Source organism: Passer montanus, unplaced genomic scaffold (genome assembly GCF_014805655.1).
Source record: "Passer montanus isolate IOZ18808 unplaced genomic scaffold, ASM1480565v1 scaffold75, whole genome shotgun sequence".
In the NCBI taxonomy this organism is placed as follows: Eukaryota; Metazoa; Chordata; class Aves; order Passeriformes; family Passeridae; genus Passer; species Passer montanus.
In genome coordinates this window covers 3430176-3448067 of record NW_024372702.1, presented here as the reverse complement: position 1 = coordinate 3448067, position 17892 = coordinate 3430176, and the positions used below count along the sequence as shown (strand labels likewise).

The 17892-nt window shown below is 43.2% G+C and overlaps 1 protein-coding gene across 3 annotated transcripts in view; it reads right to left on the bottom strand.

The window, feature by feature from the left end:
• Positions 1-17892, bottom strand: part of TSPAN18 (tetraspanin 18) — a 121938-nt gene that overhangs the window by 3837 nt on the left and 100209 nt on the right. For all 3 annotated transcript variants that reach the window (XR_005630042.1, XM_039730948.1, XM_039730947.1), the window contains exons 4-9: positions 17525-17616; positions 16585-16779; positions 10828-10902; positions 5003-5101; positions 3598-3777; positions 700-783 (exon numbers count right to left, since the gene is read on the bottom strand). Coding sequence is in view for 2 of the 3 variants with exons in the window: in XM_039730948.1 (XP_039586882.1) it covers positions 700-783; positions 3598-3777; positions 5003-5101; positions 10828-10902; positions 16585-16779; positions 17525-17587 (696 nt within the window). In the remaining variant the exon portion in view is untranslated. The remainder of the gene's footprint in view (positions 1-699; positions 784-3597; positions 3778-5002; positions 5102-10827; positions 10903-16584; positions 16780-17524; positions 17617-17892) is intronic.

Here is a 17892-nt window from a genome sequence, read left to right as displayed (position 1 = left end):
GCCTGACTTCATTGCCAAACTGCCCTTGGTGTCACAGGGGTGCAGGCCCCACGGTCCCTGCTCTGTACATCACTCTACTGCCTGGCATGGGCACAGCACAGCCTTTGTGGGAGGCTGCTGCACCTCTGCCCAGATCTCTCTCCTTTGCACAAGATGGGGGACTTTTAAAGTACCCAGCCTTTCCCTGCAATGCCACAGGGACAATTTCTGGGCTAAAACCATGTCTGGTGGATGTCTGTTCCTCAGAGACATTGCCAAAGAAGTGGTTACTAATGCAGGACAATGGAAATACTCTGGAGCCCATCTTTTCAGTCTCTAAACAGAAGGTTTTAAAGCACAGGCAGGGTTTGAACACATTAACCAAGTGACAGATTAGTCAGCTGGCGGGGGCACTGTGGCTGTGGCAGCAGTGACTGGGCAGGGCCCTGTGGAGAGCAGTGGGTCCCCAAAGCCCCAGGGCACGAGCTCTGTGCAGGCCCAGCACGCAGTGGCACTGCAGGCGTGTGGCACCGGTTATTTCCCTGCCCTTTGTGTCAAAGGATCAAGGAGCCTCTTTGCAGGCAATTAAACCCAGAAGTTGACAGCCTGCTCGCACTTTGCCAGAGCACCTTTCCCTGGCAAGGGGGAGCACCTGCCCGTTTGCCTTGCTGCTGGCACCTTACTGACACTGCTTTGTTCCAGTCAGACAACAGTCAGTACCTCAATAGCCAGCACTCCGATGGCAAGAGCTCCTGCCAGGTACACGTACGTCTCGAAGGAGTTTAGGATCACGGTGTAGCAGCCCTAGGGAAGACAAAATATGGTGAGATACACCTGAGCAGCACATTGTGGTGTTGTCACAGCAGAGCCCTTGCTAGGACACGAGGTGCTCTCAGACCAGGCACCACAAGATCAGCTCTCTCTCTCCACCTCACCCAGCCCCACAGCACAGGAGGCAGAGGTCCACGGGACCTCTGGGAGTGCTGGGGAGGGGAAGGTGGAAGGTATTGCTGGCAGTGGTTCACACCCCTTAGTGACCATGAGGAACTGTGAGTTCCTGCAGGGCAGAGAGGAGCAGCACAGAAAGGATCTCCATTTGCAAAGGGTAGAGACAAAGAACAGAGGGAAGGATGCTCACTGCAGGTGACAGACATCCCAGACTGGCTAGAGAAAAGGATGATTTATCTAAAGCCAAGGCAGAAAATTCTTGATTCATCTCTCACAGCCAGAGCTCTTTACCAGCCCAGGACCTTTTCTCTGTGTTTCCCCCCAAAGAGGCTGGCTGAACGCCTGCTGATCTTGCTATAGAAGAAGATTTCATTAGGAACTCAGGGCCATGCACTATGGCAATTATTCCACTTATGAAGCATAGCCACCATCATCCTTAATTACACTTATGGTTGCTAATACAATTAACAGCAGGTAGATCTTCCTGCAAAGGTTTCAGGATATTTCTGGAAATCACCAGCTTACCCCGGCCTCAGTTTTCCCAGCCTAAAATATCAACCCACTGAGAAATTTCTGCAAATAGGTGGCACATAAAGAGAAAAGTAGATTGTAGTTTTTCCAATATGAAAAACAGATTCCTCTCCACTGAGAATATACTTCACACATACATTTCAATCCTATCTGTACTGCTAGGATGTTTCAATCACCTGTTGGTTTTTTTCCTTCCACCTACAATGAAAGTCTTGGAACTGCAAAGACAGCACAATTGTTACATACCTGTGTCCATGCCAGACCCTGCTCACTGTGAGTGAGGCACACTGGTGGAGAATGAGGGAGGGCATGGAGAAGATCCACTCATGAGGACACCCCAGGGAACCCAGACTGCTGGGCACTAACTGAGCTGTTAAAACCATGCTCCTGTCAACACGATTGTCCAGAGTCAGCTCTCTTCCAGCCATGTTTTGGCCAAATCTTCAGAGAAAAGCATCCAGCCCAGCAACAAATATTTGTGTGCTTGCCAGACCTCCTCCAACCTTAACCCAGCCTTCAGCATGCTCTGCTCAGCTGGCTACAGACGGGAGTGAGCACAAATGTGTCAGCACTGTCCTACCAGCATGGTAGCCGAAGAGCTTGACTTTGCTCCAGCAATGCCTCAATTCAGCTGTCAGTTGCTTGGGATTGTCTCTCCTGTTTTAAAAAGTGCACCACTCTGTGCTTGATGACACTCGATGTGCACACAGCTTCTTCCACCAACACTCTGGTGACATGGGCCTTCACTTTCAATGGAAGTGGTAAGCTTCAGCATTACCACTCAGGGAAAACTTTAACCCTCTTTCTCACAATGCATTTCTCTTTCTCTCCCTCCTGTCTGTCATCTCTCTCCTCCCCATCTATTCCCAGCAATCAGACCTGCCAGAAGCAGCATGGTGCTGTCTGCTATGATCTCTCACCCAGAGTGCCTTTGCCAACCATTTCCAGCTGCCAGTCAGGGAATAGTTCACATGCTGCTCCCAAAATCCTTTCCTCTCTTTCTCAATCTGCTCTTAAGTGCTGAAAAGAGGACCACTGCCTAGCCTGGAGGGAGAAGGAGGCTTGGTCAGTGCAGAGGTCATTTGGTTTAACTAATGCTGAGGTGAACACAATCAGGAACTTTGCTGGAAAGTTTGTTAAACCTCATGTCTTGGTGGCATTGGAAGGAAACTCGACCCTGCATCAATGGGATGAACTGTCTTGTCATAGTCCAGTATTGCAAAAAATTGCCTAGTACAGAAACCTGGCAAAAGAATCATAGATTAGAACTACAGAATGGTTTGGGTTGGACAGGACCTTAAAGATCACCTATTTCCAACCCCTCTGCTACAGTCAAATCACTGCCACTAGACCAGGATGCTCAAAGTCCCATCCAACCTGGCTGTGAACATTTCTAATGATGAGGCATCCACAACTTCTCTGGACAACCTTTTTCAGCATCTCAGCACCCTCACAGTCAATAATTTCTTCTGTAATATCTAGACTAAAACTACACTCTTTCAGTTTAAGGCAATTCCTCCTTGTCCTATTATTACATGTCCTTCTAAAAAGTCCCTTTCCAGCTTTCTTGTAGGCTCCCTGTAGGTACTGGAAGACAGCTATAAGAAATGCCCTTTTTCTATAGTAAAGAGTAAAGAAGCAGAGAAATGCAGCTTTCCAATACTTCTCTTCCTTAGAAAACAGACATGGTTTTCTGTGGCTGTTTAACCTTTGATATTTTGATTGTATATATTGATTAGGAGTCTTTGTGAACTAAATTGGAACCATTCCTCCAGCCAGTGAGAGTCAACTCCATCCTATCCTACCTGACCTGTGCTGGCTTGCTAATTATCTTCTCAGAGGTAGTTCTAACCTTCATAAACACAACAGAACTTGAGCTAGATTTCCATCTTATTTCTAAATCCCTTAGGAAAATCTTCATATTTCTGATGATATAGCACAACAAGGACTTAGCAGCGTATGCAATGAAAGGAGATTTTCAAAATCAGCCCTATACCATCACTTCAAAAGCTGTCAGCAGGAGTGCAATTAGGATGTGAGGTACAGTCAGGACCTGCCAGATTCACTAGCTACCCATGACCACTGCAGCCGTCTCTGCCCACTGTGAAGTTCCCTTTCCTAGTGTTCAGCCTCCCTTACCTGCCGGTTCTGAAACCTGTCAATGCCTTCTAGACAAGCTTCCTTGTTGACAAACATCCCTTCCCGGCTCTGGAGCTCTCGCTGGCAGCAAGCCTCCGGTATCGCCTTTTCCAAAGAGGAATATGGAAAGTGACGAATATCCTCAAAATCTTCTGGTCCATTCACTCCACAGCAGGCAAACTAGGGAGAGGCACAGAGAAAAAGGAAGACAGAATTGACACCTTTCCCTCAAAGCAGACTTGAGAAATCTAATACCTATGCCCATAGGGATCAAAGCTTTAGTCAAAGCAGAGACAAAACAGCCATTGCTTCCACTAAAGTGGTTGTGCTGGTACCTTGGAGCTTCTGTTTCATTAAAGCTTTATGAAGTCCCAATGTTTCTATGTCATACTGTAGATTCTAAGGTGCTACTGGGAATATTGCTGCAAACTACACAGGGCTTTGGGGCATATCCAGAATGACTTGCTTGAGATCACCCAGCAGTACGATCCAGGCTCCCAACCACCCTTTCTCCCCATAGCTAATGGCCAGGTTCTCCCCAGCAGCTAAGCACTGCTGGGTGATTTGAGTCAGATCCCTCTTTAGGATTCCAGTCAGATGCTTTTTAAGGATTCAAGTCATACTCTGACTCCGTCTCCTTTCAGTCAGCAAAAGGAAATGTCTTTATTAAAGTCCTGAATCAGCATGAAGGGCAGCAATCATCCTTTCCTTTAAAGATTAAAATTGACTTTTCATCTGCAGAAGCTGACATCCCGCTTTTCCCTCCTGAAGGGATGCACCGTGGGGTGTACAGAGCACTAACACATGTGTACACACACACACAGAGATTGAATTCCTTGTGGTAGGTAATAACAACTGCAGTTCCAATGACAGTCCACCTGTAACCTGCCCAATTAGGGGTGTAACAGCAAAGTCAGTTTTGATAGCTAATATTTCTATAGTGAAAAGACATAATTAGGCACAGTCCTGCCTAAGCTGCTGTTATCTACAAAACACTTGTTAATGCCAGCTTTTGGCTGCTGTTGGCTGGGAATAATTCTAAAGCAGTCCGCAAGGTGAAAGGCCTGGAGCAAATGCAGTGATACCCAGTTGCAGACACTTCCACTGCTCTCTGTGCCCAATATTTGAAAACTGAGGGTACTCCAATGCCTCAGGCTCTGGCAAATCAGGTGACCCCGATGCAGTCACTAGGAGTGTCTTTCTCAGGACTGGTGGCGGCTCCATTTGGGAAAGACTGACTGCCAGCCAAAGTCTCACCTCTCTTCAACCACAAGCCCTGGTGCCAGGCTGGACACGACAGGATGGTTGAAGCAGGCTGACCCTGGGAGAGCTGAGGGTGTGGGCTGAGCATCGTGTTGGTGGCCACTGACCACGAGCAGAATGGGACTGGCGTGGTCTGACTTACTGTGATCATAACAGAGTTCCAGGTGGAAGAGAAGACGTCCGTGTCGTTGTTCCTCTGGTAGTGCTTCTTCAGCTCCTTGGTGAAGAACTCTCTGGTCAGCTGAAATGCACAGAACAGGTGGAAATGTAAAGGCTATTGCCAACATTTTCCCCAAACATTTCCCAAAGCTCCCTCCTGTAAATGATAGGGATTCTTTGGTTTTTTGGGTTTGTTCTTTTCTTTTGCAAACCCCAGAGAAACATTTGAAAAGCGATTCGCTGAGCCATATCTGTGTAAAGGGTGAAGGGTACCTGTTGAATACAACTGTCACTCATTAAAATCAGGGACTAAACTATATCTGTACTTCTAAAATAATGTTTACACTCAAATGTTGGTTGGTTTTCATTTTTTCTTGGGGTTTTTTGGGTTTCTTTTTTATTTTTTTTTTATATTTTCAGCACTATTTGAAAGTATTTAATTAATTGAAACAGGCCTGAACCAGATTTTAGAAAGACTGTCAAATCCACACCCAAACTGTATTTTCACTTGCTGTGCTCCATGAGGTCTGCAAGCAAAGCTTGATTTTCCTCTCCACTTTTCAGTCAAACCAGTTAACTTCCTACTAACAACAGGGGAGCTGCTCTGAATTTACTTCAGTGTGTGAGAAAGCAGAATGAAGCCTTAACAAGCCATAAAACTTTCTAGAAATTAAAAAGAAGTACAAAAATTTCATTAATAGGAACTAGTCAAGTCATCTTATGAATCAGAAAAAATGCCATTTGCTTGACAATGCTTTCAATTACCTAAACTAACCTGCATACAGGAAGAAAAAAAATCCTCTTTCTATTTAGATAATGTAAACATTTTTCCAAATGTCAACAGTATAAATGATTGGAATTTCATTTACCCCATCTATAATTACAGTAAAACAGATTAAATGCACAAACAATTTGTTCCAGAGTCTTCTTGAGAAGTTAGACACCTTGAAATTACATTTACTTAGGATGACTCTCTGGAGGAACAATGAGCATACAATCCTAATAATTATGCTAAACTGAACATCCCAGTTCAATCTTGTTGCCTTTCTGTCACTTCAGGACAAAAACTTCAAGAAATCCTCTTTCATGTTCCCAGTAGATCTGGACTTGTGTGGTCCTTTCTCCAAAATGTCTTGTGATTTGTGATCCACACAGGCAAAATCTCCTGCCACTGCAAAAGCCACAGTAAAGGGGGCTGGACTTGGCTGGCTCCAGCACTGCTGTGGTGTTGCATATTTGTAGGATCAGGAATTAAGCTGCCTGAAAAATACCCTTTCTATTCCCTCCTGTTGTTCATACAGCACTGCTGACGCAGTAACAGAGACTGCTACAAGCTGGTTTCAGGTTCTTGATATGCAACGTGAAATATCTCACATACACATCCATATGTATGAGCTCTATGGGTGGGCACAAAAGCACAAGCACAAAACTGTTTGTTTCATTTGTATTACAAAATTTAAGGACAAAAAAGCCCACTGTAGTGACTTTTAAAAAGACCCTGGATACCACCTAATATTGGCTTCGCTTTTACAAATGTAAACAAAGGCCAAATGTAATTACTACATCAGTACTGGGTAAAACTTTGTCACAAATACTTGAATACATGCAATTAGCTCAATCTCACTACCTTTAATTAATTATACCATTTAATTACTAATTTTTTTTTTTTTTTGGGACAGATATTTGGGACTCATTTTTTTGCTTTTGAACATTAAAATACCAGAGGACACAGCATTTTTCCTTTGGGAATTTGATGCACGGAGGGAAGGTGAGGTTAGAAGATGCTGAAATATGTCCTCGGTGTCCTCCTTTCCTTCCCTTTCCCTCTGTACTCCACACAGCATCCAACCCTGCAGACAGCAGCACATTTTTTTGATGCTCGTCTGTTCCTGAAGCACACACTTTGAAACTGATATTACTGCTGGTAATAATCCCAGCCAGCTGCCTTTGTTGGGGTCTAAAACAAAAGAGTAATTTAAATATAAAGTGAAACCTTTATTTTGACAGCAGCAATCCCAGAGGAAATTGTTCAGAGTTTGTGTGTGATTTTTACAACACTTGGCCTAAAAGAAAGACTAGTGCTGGAAGAGTACATTTGCCAGGAAAATAACTGATTCCATTTTGGAATCAGTTAAACTGCTTATCCTGAGCATCTCAAGTTCAGAAGAATGGGGCCAAAAAAAATTTCTTGTTTTAAAAAATTGCTGACAAAAGAGGATGAAATAAGACAGTCCTATTGCCATGCCCACGGCCCTCCTACAGCTGAAACAAGTACCAGCCTGGAACCTGATGAGATTGATGCACATTGGTCTTCTATGGCAAGAAACATTTGGAAGAGAGCAAAGAACTTACTGATAAAACTGGAGCTTCACACAGGCTTAGACAACACAGTTGTGGCAGCCACAGCCATGAACAATAAGGAGCTGTTCAGCTGTGTTTTGGGCGGGGCGCCTCCAGTGCAGCACATGCATGCATACATTTACATGGCAGCGAATGAAGTGAGACTGTTTTGTCACACTGGTTCAAAAAATAGCTTTGCTGGGATTAGTGCAGCAGATAAAAGGGGTTTATTAAAAGGAGGGCATTTCTGCAAAACACAGGCATGCTGGCACTGCCCAGGAAGGTCACAGCCTTCTCATGCTGTGCTGCTCTCAAGGATGCTGTGCAAGAAGCTGCCTTCATGGAGCCTGCTGGGAAACAGGACACACTCCTGCCCATCTACATCGGCCTGGAGCATTCTGCTGGGTCTGGCACAGTACAGGGCATGGAGGTGCAGTCACCAGTGCTGCCCTTCCCACTCCTGCTGAGCCTTCCATCTGAGGCACCTCTGTCCACTCAGCTGAGGAAGGCTCATGTTCTTTAGCTTTTTGCCTTATGTCTGAGGACATAGAGGCACTAGCATCCAAGGTGACTTGCTTATTAATTGCTAGAACTGGAGCTAAAAATCCAAACATCTGGACTCCACCTAAAGCCTGCCACTGCACTCTTCTGTTCCATACCATCCTGCTTTCTTGCTTGCTAAGACAGTTCACTAAGAATCAAATATCCTCCCAGGGTTTTTCCCATCCAGACCTCTCAACAGCATATAAAGAGCAATTCCTATTGCTCTTTCACAGTCTTTCTGGTGTTCATGAAAGTCATTATTTTATGGGGGATCTTCTAGATGATAAAGGGTTCTCCACTCCAAAAACTTCCTTTTCTAAGGAAGAGAAACTCTGGTAATCCCCTAGCTAACTAACAGCAGCCTTCTTCTTCAGAGACTGCTTTTAAATAGCTCTGGAAGTGCAGCTGGACTTGCAGATCCCAGTAGCTCACCTTTGTGAACATGACCTTCACCTACCCCACCACCTTGCTCTGCTTCACTGACTCTTCTTCCCACAACAAATCTAAGCAGAAAACATCTCTTTTCTCCCTTATTTTTGTCTCTTTATTTCTCTCACTCCCTTAGCTGTTAATAATTTAACAACATTGAGTGTTTGGGAGCTGGTTTGAATGCAAAACTATACAACAGAGAGCTGCACTGAACATTATCTATAAAGCAAACAGATAAAGTGTATCTTTCGTCTCATTTTACACACCCAGAAAGGCCACAGCCATAAGGACTGGTGCAGCAACCATCACAGAACCCTGCTTGGTAAACTTCAAAGAAATTTAAATTGGCTAAGTGTGCATTTGCCAGCATATGACCTGAAAGTAATTTATTTTGCAAGGAAGAGAAAACACATCTGTTCTTGTCCTTAAATTGCTACTATGAAGAATTCTTCCCACCAGAGGATCAATGAAACACCACCTCTGTATATCCATGTAGCTCACCCTAACCCAGAGCTGACAGCAAAATTGGCCACAAGTAGCTTCCAAGTCAGAGGAGCTACCGCCACAACTTACAGAAATGCCAAAACAAGGGTTATTTTTTCCAGGAGAAACCTGAGGAGAGAACAAACCACAAGAACTCACAGATCAATTTTGACTTCTGCATGGAGCCATCCCCAGCTATGCTGGGATCTGACATTGTTCATTCCTTCCCATTTAAGCCCTTCCTGTCAATCATTCTGACAGAGTGGGAAACTGGTGCTACAAACACGGAGACAAGCTCAAGAAAGATAGAAGTTTGTTCCCCTTCAAGTCTTATCTCACAGATCACTGCCAGATGCCACAGAAATCTAGAATAACCACTGTGACCTTATCTTGCAAGATAACATGACCTCACACGTCCTGTGGCTCCCGTGGGTGTTGAAGGTACAGATGCTTTTCCCAGAAGCAAGCTGTAAGTGAGGAGGACAATCAGAAGTGCAGTCACCTTGCACCCAGGACTTGCAGCAAGCCTGGGCATTTTCTTGTACCTGTTACCAGTTTCCCACAGAGAAGGGGGGAGGAAGGAGCCATCAGCTGGGAGCTGCTCACCCGGCCCCTGCTCCCCAGGGACCGTGTTCTGTTTCTGTGACAAAGCACATACCTGGGTCTGCAGGCCAGTTTCTATGTGTGTGGTCTTCTCCTTGTGCTGAACCAAAGGAATGCTCTAAAAACTCCTTAATGACCACCAGACCCCCCATTCTGCACTATGTTTATAGGTGTTTCCATAAGGGCATGATCTCAAAGCCTAAACTGGAATGGGGCATCCATTCTATGTGCACAGTGCCATCCCTTCCCCACTGCCTTCAGATCTGAGGCAAAGACAAAAGACCACCAGCTCATAAATAGAAGAAAGTCCTCTCACTACCTCCCCCCAAGCCCATCCTACTATACAAATACCACACTCTCTTGCTGTGAGCTTCCTAAGTTTTGATTCTTTTCTATTAAAAGCTTCCAAAAATGAATACAATTAGAAGTATATAGTGCTTTAAGAAAATCATCATTATACACAGCCCTTCTTTGCTTCTGCTACATTTCTCTCACGTTCAGTACAGCAAATGTGCTGTATGTTCTCCTGCTACTGGCAGAGGCAAAATAAGCAAAATAAATACTAACAGTCATTAATGACCACATCTACCAGCCAATGTTTTTTCAAAGCCATCACTCCAAGAAGGATGGACTTACTTCAGTCAGGCTTTCCTTTGCATATGTGTGAAAATGAAAAAAAAATTCACAGACCTTTGCTGTTTAGAGAAGGAAATGAGATTGTGGTTACTACTACTGTAATAAAAGTTTACCACTAGCCCAGGACAGGGATGATGGCCATATAACAATATTCATTGCAGAAGAATAGAGAAAGGCTACATCATATGAAGCTTTGGAGAAAAGGACAAATCTAAGCAGGGCAATAAGTGGGGTGAGATTTGCTTAGGGCAGGTCAGGGGGGATATCTTACAAGCAGCATGGGTAGGAATCTGGTGAGCAGCAGAACACAAGATCAAGAATGAATATGATTAGAAGATTCATTGGTGTTTTTTTTTGCACTGCAGAGCAAGCACTGCCTCTGTCTGGAAAACAGGAGTTTTCAACAACAAATATTAAACCCATGTTATATTGAAAAAGGAAAATAGTTGCTTTTAATCACAGTGTGACTTTATGATAAAACTTCTCTCTGATGGAATGTGTAGCTGGTTTGGCTGAAAGAGAGTCAGAAAGACTTTAAAAGACTCTAAAAACTTCAGGAATAAGTGTGTCCCCATAAGCTCTCCACCCTGCACTAGCCAGGTTAGTTAGCATTCCCTGACATGCTGGCAGTTCTGCAGACAGGGTAGTAATGAATGAGGCTTGCTGATATTTGAAACAGTCACTGTACAGAGAAATCATCCACTTTCTAACACCCTGCTCCAGCTGTGTATAACCCCACTGAGGTCCAGAGATTGCCCACCATCAGATACTTACATTTTCTCTGAATATAAAAGCCAGGATTGCAGCTGAAAGCTCCGCCAGGAAGATTAACAAAATAAACATGAAGAACTGGAAGAGAGAAGATAAAAACCATAAACATAGCATTAAATGTCTGGAATAGGTTGTAGGAATACACCAAAGAGATGGAAAAAATAACTAAGGAAACTTTTTTTCCCCCTGACAATTAAGAAACTGTATGAAACAGTCACTTGAAGCACACACATTCCCTCTCTGACCTCATCACAGGACATGGGATCTTGTGACAGAACCCATAGCATCCCCTAATAAACCTGCACCAGGTCAAACTTCCTCATCACAGGACATGGGATCTTGTGACACTTTTGCCTGGTTCTAATGAGTAAAAGTGTATAAGGTTACAGAACCCATAGCATCCCCTGATAAACCTGCACCAGGTCAAACCAGTAAAGCCCACTTTGATGCAAAAGTTATATAATTGTGGACATGCTCACAGAGGTTAAACTGTCCAGACACAAATATAGTATCATGTGTCAATGCACACACATCCCCCTGACTGCAATACAAACAACACAATTTTACTGTTAATATAATCACAGCTTATCTTGTGTGGAAGGAGGAGGTGGGATATACCCTCAAATATTCATATCTATGACCTAAAATGGGCTGTTTAAATTTCAGGACAAAATTAGCTCTGGTTACTATCCCCCACACACAATGGGGCAGCACTGAGTTAAGTACTAACCACACAGGACCTCTACAGAAAGTTGATAATACACCATAATAATTTAATTTGGTTATGCAAGTACCATCCCTGTCTTGTATGGCATCCAAAGTGTGCATATTCACATCCTTAAGATAAGAGCACACTGCAGACTTGACAGAAAGCACAGCCTGCACACTAAAAGATAGTGAAAGGGAAACAGGCCTCCAGGTTGAAGTAAAACTCTTTACACTTATGTCATCATAATTTTACGAAAAGGGAAGGAAAGTAAAACAGAGAGGCACATGGCTGTTCAATCTAAGCTGGAACTATAGTTCATCCTGTTGCCTTTGCAACCTTCTGCTGCTTCAGTCTAAAATATGGTTTTCAGCTTGCCAAAGGCACCTTGTTTCAGTGAGGTTACCAAGCCTGAGTGGTCCACTGTGCCTTCACCCCCCAGCCCACAGAAGTAAATCAGATGCACTTCAGAGGGCTCATCCCCAGACACTGGCATGCTGCTGTGAGGGTGCTGCTCCTGGGACCTTGTCTACCCAGAACACTCAGGTACTCAGGAGTGTTTCCAGCCCAGGATCAGTGATGGGACTCCTGTGGGCTTCCACTTCAGACTCTGCCAGTTCTTGTGACCAGTTCTCAGTGACACTGATGCCTTGTGCTAACTTGATGCTGCTTCAGTCATTATGAAACAGTAAAAAGAACAGACAGGGATGTGCCCTTTAACATCCTTAAAACAGTGAATGTTGGTGCTGAGGAATAGCTATAGGGACAGAGCAAAAAGTGGCTAGATTCATACTCTCTCCCAAAATGGCATTTATTTCCATTCTTGTAGACAAAATCATGGACTTGAGTAACCGTAGGTCTGAACTAGGTGGACATTTTTTACATTCTTATTGCCATAAAGAGAAATTACCATTTGAATCAGCCTGTCTAAAATTCAAACAGGCCAAGAATCTGCCCCCAGATTTTGAGATTATTACAGAACTGAGTAAATATTAAGACATTAACTCAGTCTTTGGCATTGTGTGAGAAAGGCAAAAGTGAATGGAGAACCCTGTAAGACCACATCATGTAGAGGGTAATAAAATTGGTACATGTTACCAATGAAGATAAATGAAGCAACAAGTAAAAATAAATACAAGAGAAGTCTGGATTTTTTGTGTGTTTGTGTGAGAAGTTTATAGAAGGTCTTTCTCAAACAGAAAACAGGCAGACAGGGCTAGAAGTACTATTGTGATCACCAAGCAATTATTTATAAACACTGTCTGAAAGGCTGTGCATTGTGCACTTCAATAATGGAGAGAGAATTCAAACTATCTGCTTGGAATGGGCAAAATGTTGTTTTGTTGTCAATTATGAGAGCTTTAAGTGATTTTCCCCCACTGGAAAAGCACGTGCACAACCCTATCACATTTGTCTTCCTGTTTCTGCAGTGGATAAAAAAAAAAGGAGCCTGGGCTCAAATGACAAAACAAGAAAAGTCAGATGAGCAGAGATTTTGGTTTTTTAATAGCATGCTATTGCTTGATTTTACTGAACTAGTTAACTCTCTAATTTATTCTTACTGCTAGAGTTTTCTGTGTGGCTTCTTTTTTTCCTGCTCAGAGACTGTTTTAATTTCACCACAGGAGGGCAAAGAACAAGTGATGAGAATGAAGACGCTTTGCAAATTCACATCATCATCCATCAAGGGATCTCAGCATAGTCACTAAGGTCTAAGGTGGTGATCAAGTGATTAATCCCATCACCCTGCTAATTGCATTTCATTTACTGATTACTGGGAGGCACATGTTCACTCAAGGTTCAGCACAGGTCTGTGCAGAAGTGGAAGCAGTCATTCCCAGATTATCTGTGATAAGCTTCATTATCATTCCCAAACTGATTTACACTTATATTGTGCACTCTGCATTACAGATTTCTAAGTTACAGTAGGAAAAAACCCACAAGGAGCCATTAGGGTTGATGAGAAAAAGATAGATCATCAGTGTTTCAGAACTTGCTCCCATTCTGCATTTGAAGGAGAGTCAAAATCTGCTTAACGTGTTTTCCTTCCAAAAATTAAATTGATTACTGATATGTGAGAGCACAAAGGAGCCAGCTGGTTAATGCATGGGACACAATAACCTCATATTCAAATTCAAGCTTGACACTTGACATTTGAACACAGATACTCCCCACATCCAAGGTGAACATCCTAAGAAATGGGCTCCCTCAAAATTTTTGCCTCAGCTCCAGGTGGTGGTTACAGGAGTTTTCACAGAAGTGGTCTATTAGAAGTTTCCACAAAATAATGCTTTGTGTTTATTTTTCATAACTCAGCCAATGTTCCAGTTTCAGAACTGCTGTTCCAAAAAGAGCATCAACCATCTTTAACTCAAAGGACCTGGACCTGCATTTTTATGCTGAGAAGTTTGAGGGGCTACTATATCCATTTCACAGGAGTGCAAAACAGGATGCCTGCATTTGAAACTAAGCCAAATGAAGCTAACATGGGCTCTTCTTTTAACAAAGCTGAATTCAAGTGCACAATTTATCCTGAATTCAGGTACACAATTTATTTGTACCTGAATTCAAGTACACAAATATCCCTTGGTACACAATTTTGTACATTCAATAGTACTTTGGATTCTGATTTTACAGTGTTGTTTTGCAGTCAAAGGACCTTCAGGACAAGTCATTCAGTGTCTGATTTACAGGCCACTGTTTGTTCCTTTTAGGTTCCACAGCGATGGGGTTATTTTTTACCAAAAGACAAGCAGCATAATGAAAAATAAAAGTCCTTGCAAACACTGAAACCAGAACCTAGAGAACATGCATCTGTCTTGTCCCTTCTATCTTCTGTTTACATTTGGACTAAAAGCTTCAGGCATACATTATGCATCACTGAAATCTCACTCAAGCAGCTCTCTGGCTCATCAATTCTTTAACAACTTTGTAAGTGGACTTGATTTGATCTAGCAACTTCTCCCCAGGTACCACCCCCACAAAGACTTACACTCTCTGTTTTGCAAGTGTTCCCAGTCTCTCTGGCATACAGTCATGAATATTTTGCCTATTCAGTGTCTAAAACATACTCCTATCAGACTCTGGGTTTCACGGATGTTTTAAGATCAGCTGATTTTAAAATCAACTGGTGTGGCCCCAAAAAAGAAGTTAGAAACATATTTCTTCTCCCTTATCCAAGTGCTTCACGCTGCTGAAAATGAGATGGCTGGATGTTTAGCTGAGTTGGTGTTGATACAAAAAGCCCTCAAAAATCTGAATGATCAAAATGGAACAATAATTCCTTGTCCAGTAATTACTTTTAGAGTTTCTCCTAGTCTGGGGCATTACTTCCAGCTCATATTTTTCTCACATTTTGTTCAAAATAAAATAATAATGAAGGTAAATAAATAAAGCAGCAGGGCTCAGAACTATCTCTAGGAGTAAGAAAAGTAATAACCACAAAATTGAGTGTACTGGAGTATAACTAAAATACATGGAGAAACATTCAAACCTGTATCAGGAGAGAACATGGCCAAGAGCTCCCTTTTCCCAGCCAGGTCACCAGTCTGTGTGCAGCAGACTGAAAATATTACTCTCCCCTTCACTTACAACAACATTTCTCATCAAACTTCATTTTTAGTTTCTTAATCTGACAAGGACAGGCTTTGAAGTAACTTCAGGCTCATTGGGCCTCATCTTTTCCATTTTATTAGGTTCCTCTGGGCAGATCTCCAGAGACTTCACAGGTGATACATTTATTTTTCTGATTTACTTCTGAGATGAATCACTAGAAATCAAACCCAGAGTGGCTTCCCCCAGAAGGGCTCTCATTTGCAGGCTATGAACTCCAGGCATATGGGAGCCAAGGGCTGGAGAGAATTTATCTCAGTGAAGCCACGCTCATCTCTAGGAAAAGATGGGTTTGCATTCAAGAAAGAGGACTTTCCTGTCCTGTTTAAAGTTAGAGATAAGCCTTTTTTGAACCATGGAGTAGCTGTGCAAGACACAAGCCTAACAAAATACAGTAAGAACAGGATTTTTTAAAAATGAAAAAAAAAAAAAACAAACCAAAACCCACAACAAACCCAAAGTGCCACCAGACCCATTGGGAGAAACAAAAAATCACATTTCACAAAAAAAACCAAAACAAACCAAAACCACAAAAAAAACAAACAAACAAAAAAAATAAAAAGAAAAAGAACACTAATGGTCTTTGTCTTTCAGTACATAATTGGCAATGCTTTCCAGAAGGAGATAATGGCTGGAAATCCTTCAGTATTCGAACTTGGGAGGAGTGGGGGGCAAGGGCAAAAGTGACTTATTTCTTTGTAATTATTGATGACCACCATGGGCTGAAATTTAATCCCGTCATTCAGGGGAAAATTTGTCCAAAGGTATCAAATCTGGTTAATTTTAGGAACAGAGTAGGCTGCATCAGGGAGTGGCCAGCTACTGAGAGCAGCAATGACAGCAGTGACTGCTATGATGCAGTTCTGGGCTGGGCATTTCTGCTGGCATGGAGGGCTCCCCTGCACAGGGGCTGTACCCCAGTGTTCCCTCCTTTGTTGTGGACCCCCAAGGAATGAATCTACAAGTGGAACAGTGGGTTTTGAGTAGCCAAGAAAGGACCATTTTTGGTCAGTTTATAAATGTAGAAAAGGACCAAACAACCAAATGGGGTTAATTCAAATGAAAACTTAAAAAGGTCAAAATATGCTCCCAGACTGGGCTCAAATCTATATAGGTGCAAAAGCAAACTATCTGTATTTCTAGCAGTGCGTAGAAGTATCCTAAGTGTACTTGTCATGTGAAGGAATAACAACTACAACAGCAGACACCCATTCCTGTGCTTATTATATGCTCCCAGACTGGGCTCAAATCTATATAGGTGCAAAAGCAAATTATCTCTATTTCTAGCAGTGTGTAAAATATCCTAAGCGTACTTATCATGTGAAGGAGTAACGACTACAACACCAGGTACCCATTCCTGTGCTCATCCCAGCCATTATCATCTATCCAGTCACCCCTACGGGAAGCACCAAGAGGCCAACAGGAACTGCAAGGGCACTTACAAAGAGCAGGAGGCATTTGTTCTCACGGATGGCACCACAGCAGCCCAGGAAGCCCAGCAGGAAGAGCATTGCTCCCATGGCCAGCATGATGTACGCTCCTGTGAAGAGCAGGGGGTTGGCAGCCACGATCTCTCGAAAACCTGTGGGATCCACAATGACCCAGATGCCGAGTCCCAGCAGGCATGCTCCTCCCAGCTGTCACAGCACGAGGACAGGAGAGAGAGGGAGACAGGTCAGCATAAAACAACTGCTATAGAAAAATGGATTCATTGCTATCTTTTGATCAAAGACGTTAATTTGGGGAATTTGTGTTTCTGCAAAGGTATGCTGTGCAGATCACTTCTGACATGCTACTCTTAGTATCTCTTGCTCAATAAATGAATCATATGCAGCAAAAGGACCTTTCTTTCTTCCTTGACACATCACTCTACCAACTGTTTACTCCCTCCCTACTGCTAAAAGACAGTCTTGATCTGCTGCCACATCTGTAGAGGACAGTTCACGTGAGCCATACCTGCCACAGAGGCCAGGGTGGCTGGGCACTCCCACCCTTCTTTTCAAAAACAAAAACAGCTAAGAATGACTCCACATGTGGTAGGGAAATTACTGCTCCTGAGTGAAAACCTCAGCAGGGCACCCAGGACTAGAAAACAATTTCTTCTGCCATTCAAGGATGAACTATGTGCATCATTAGTTACAGCTTTCCCTGTGGTTTCCCCTGTCAAGGACAGCAATAACTCAGACAACAGTGACCACTGTGCTGCCTTGCTGAATGTTTGGGCATCTTTGGATGCTGCAAAATGCTCAGTGATTGCTAGTGCACAGCAGAGGGGATATTCTGTATTGTGGCAACTTTACCACACTATAGCCTACCCTGCTGGGCAACAGCAGGATGCTGGAAACAGGGATCCAGAAAAGAAAATGAATTCCAAATACTTACAAATATAAAGAAATTGAAAAGAAACATCAGGTATTTCATGCAGCTCAGACAGTCTCCCTCCATGGTCTTCAGGGTCCTTTGTCCAATTCCTCCTGCAAAACAACACCACTTTCTTAGCAGGCTCATTTTTATTGGAATGACACAATCCTATCTCCAATCTATTTGTATTTCCCCCAAGACCCTGTGGAGTTCATTATAGAGAGGAGCTCTTTTCTTACCTGAAGGGGGAACACAGCACAGGCTAGTAAGAGATAATGATTGCTGCTTGATCCTTTTGCATTCTTAAAGGTCTGAAGGTGAACACAGAAGTGAAGGGGAAGGTTGCAGGAGACCAAAGGTCTAGCTTTACTTGCAGAGTGAGATACTGG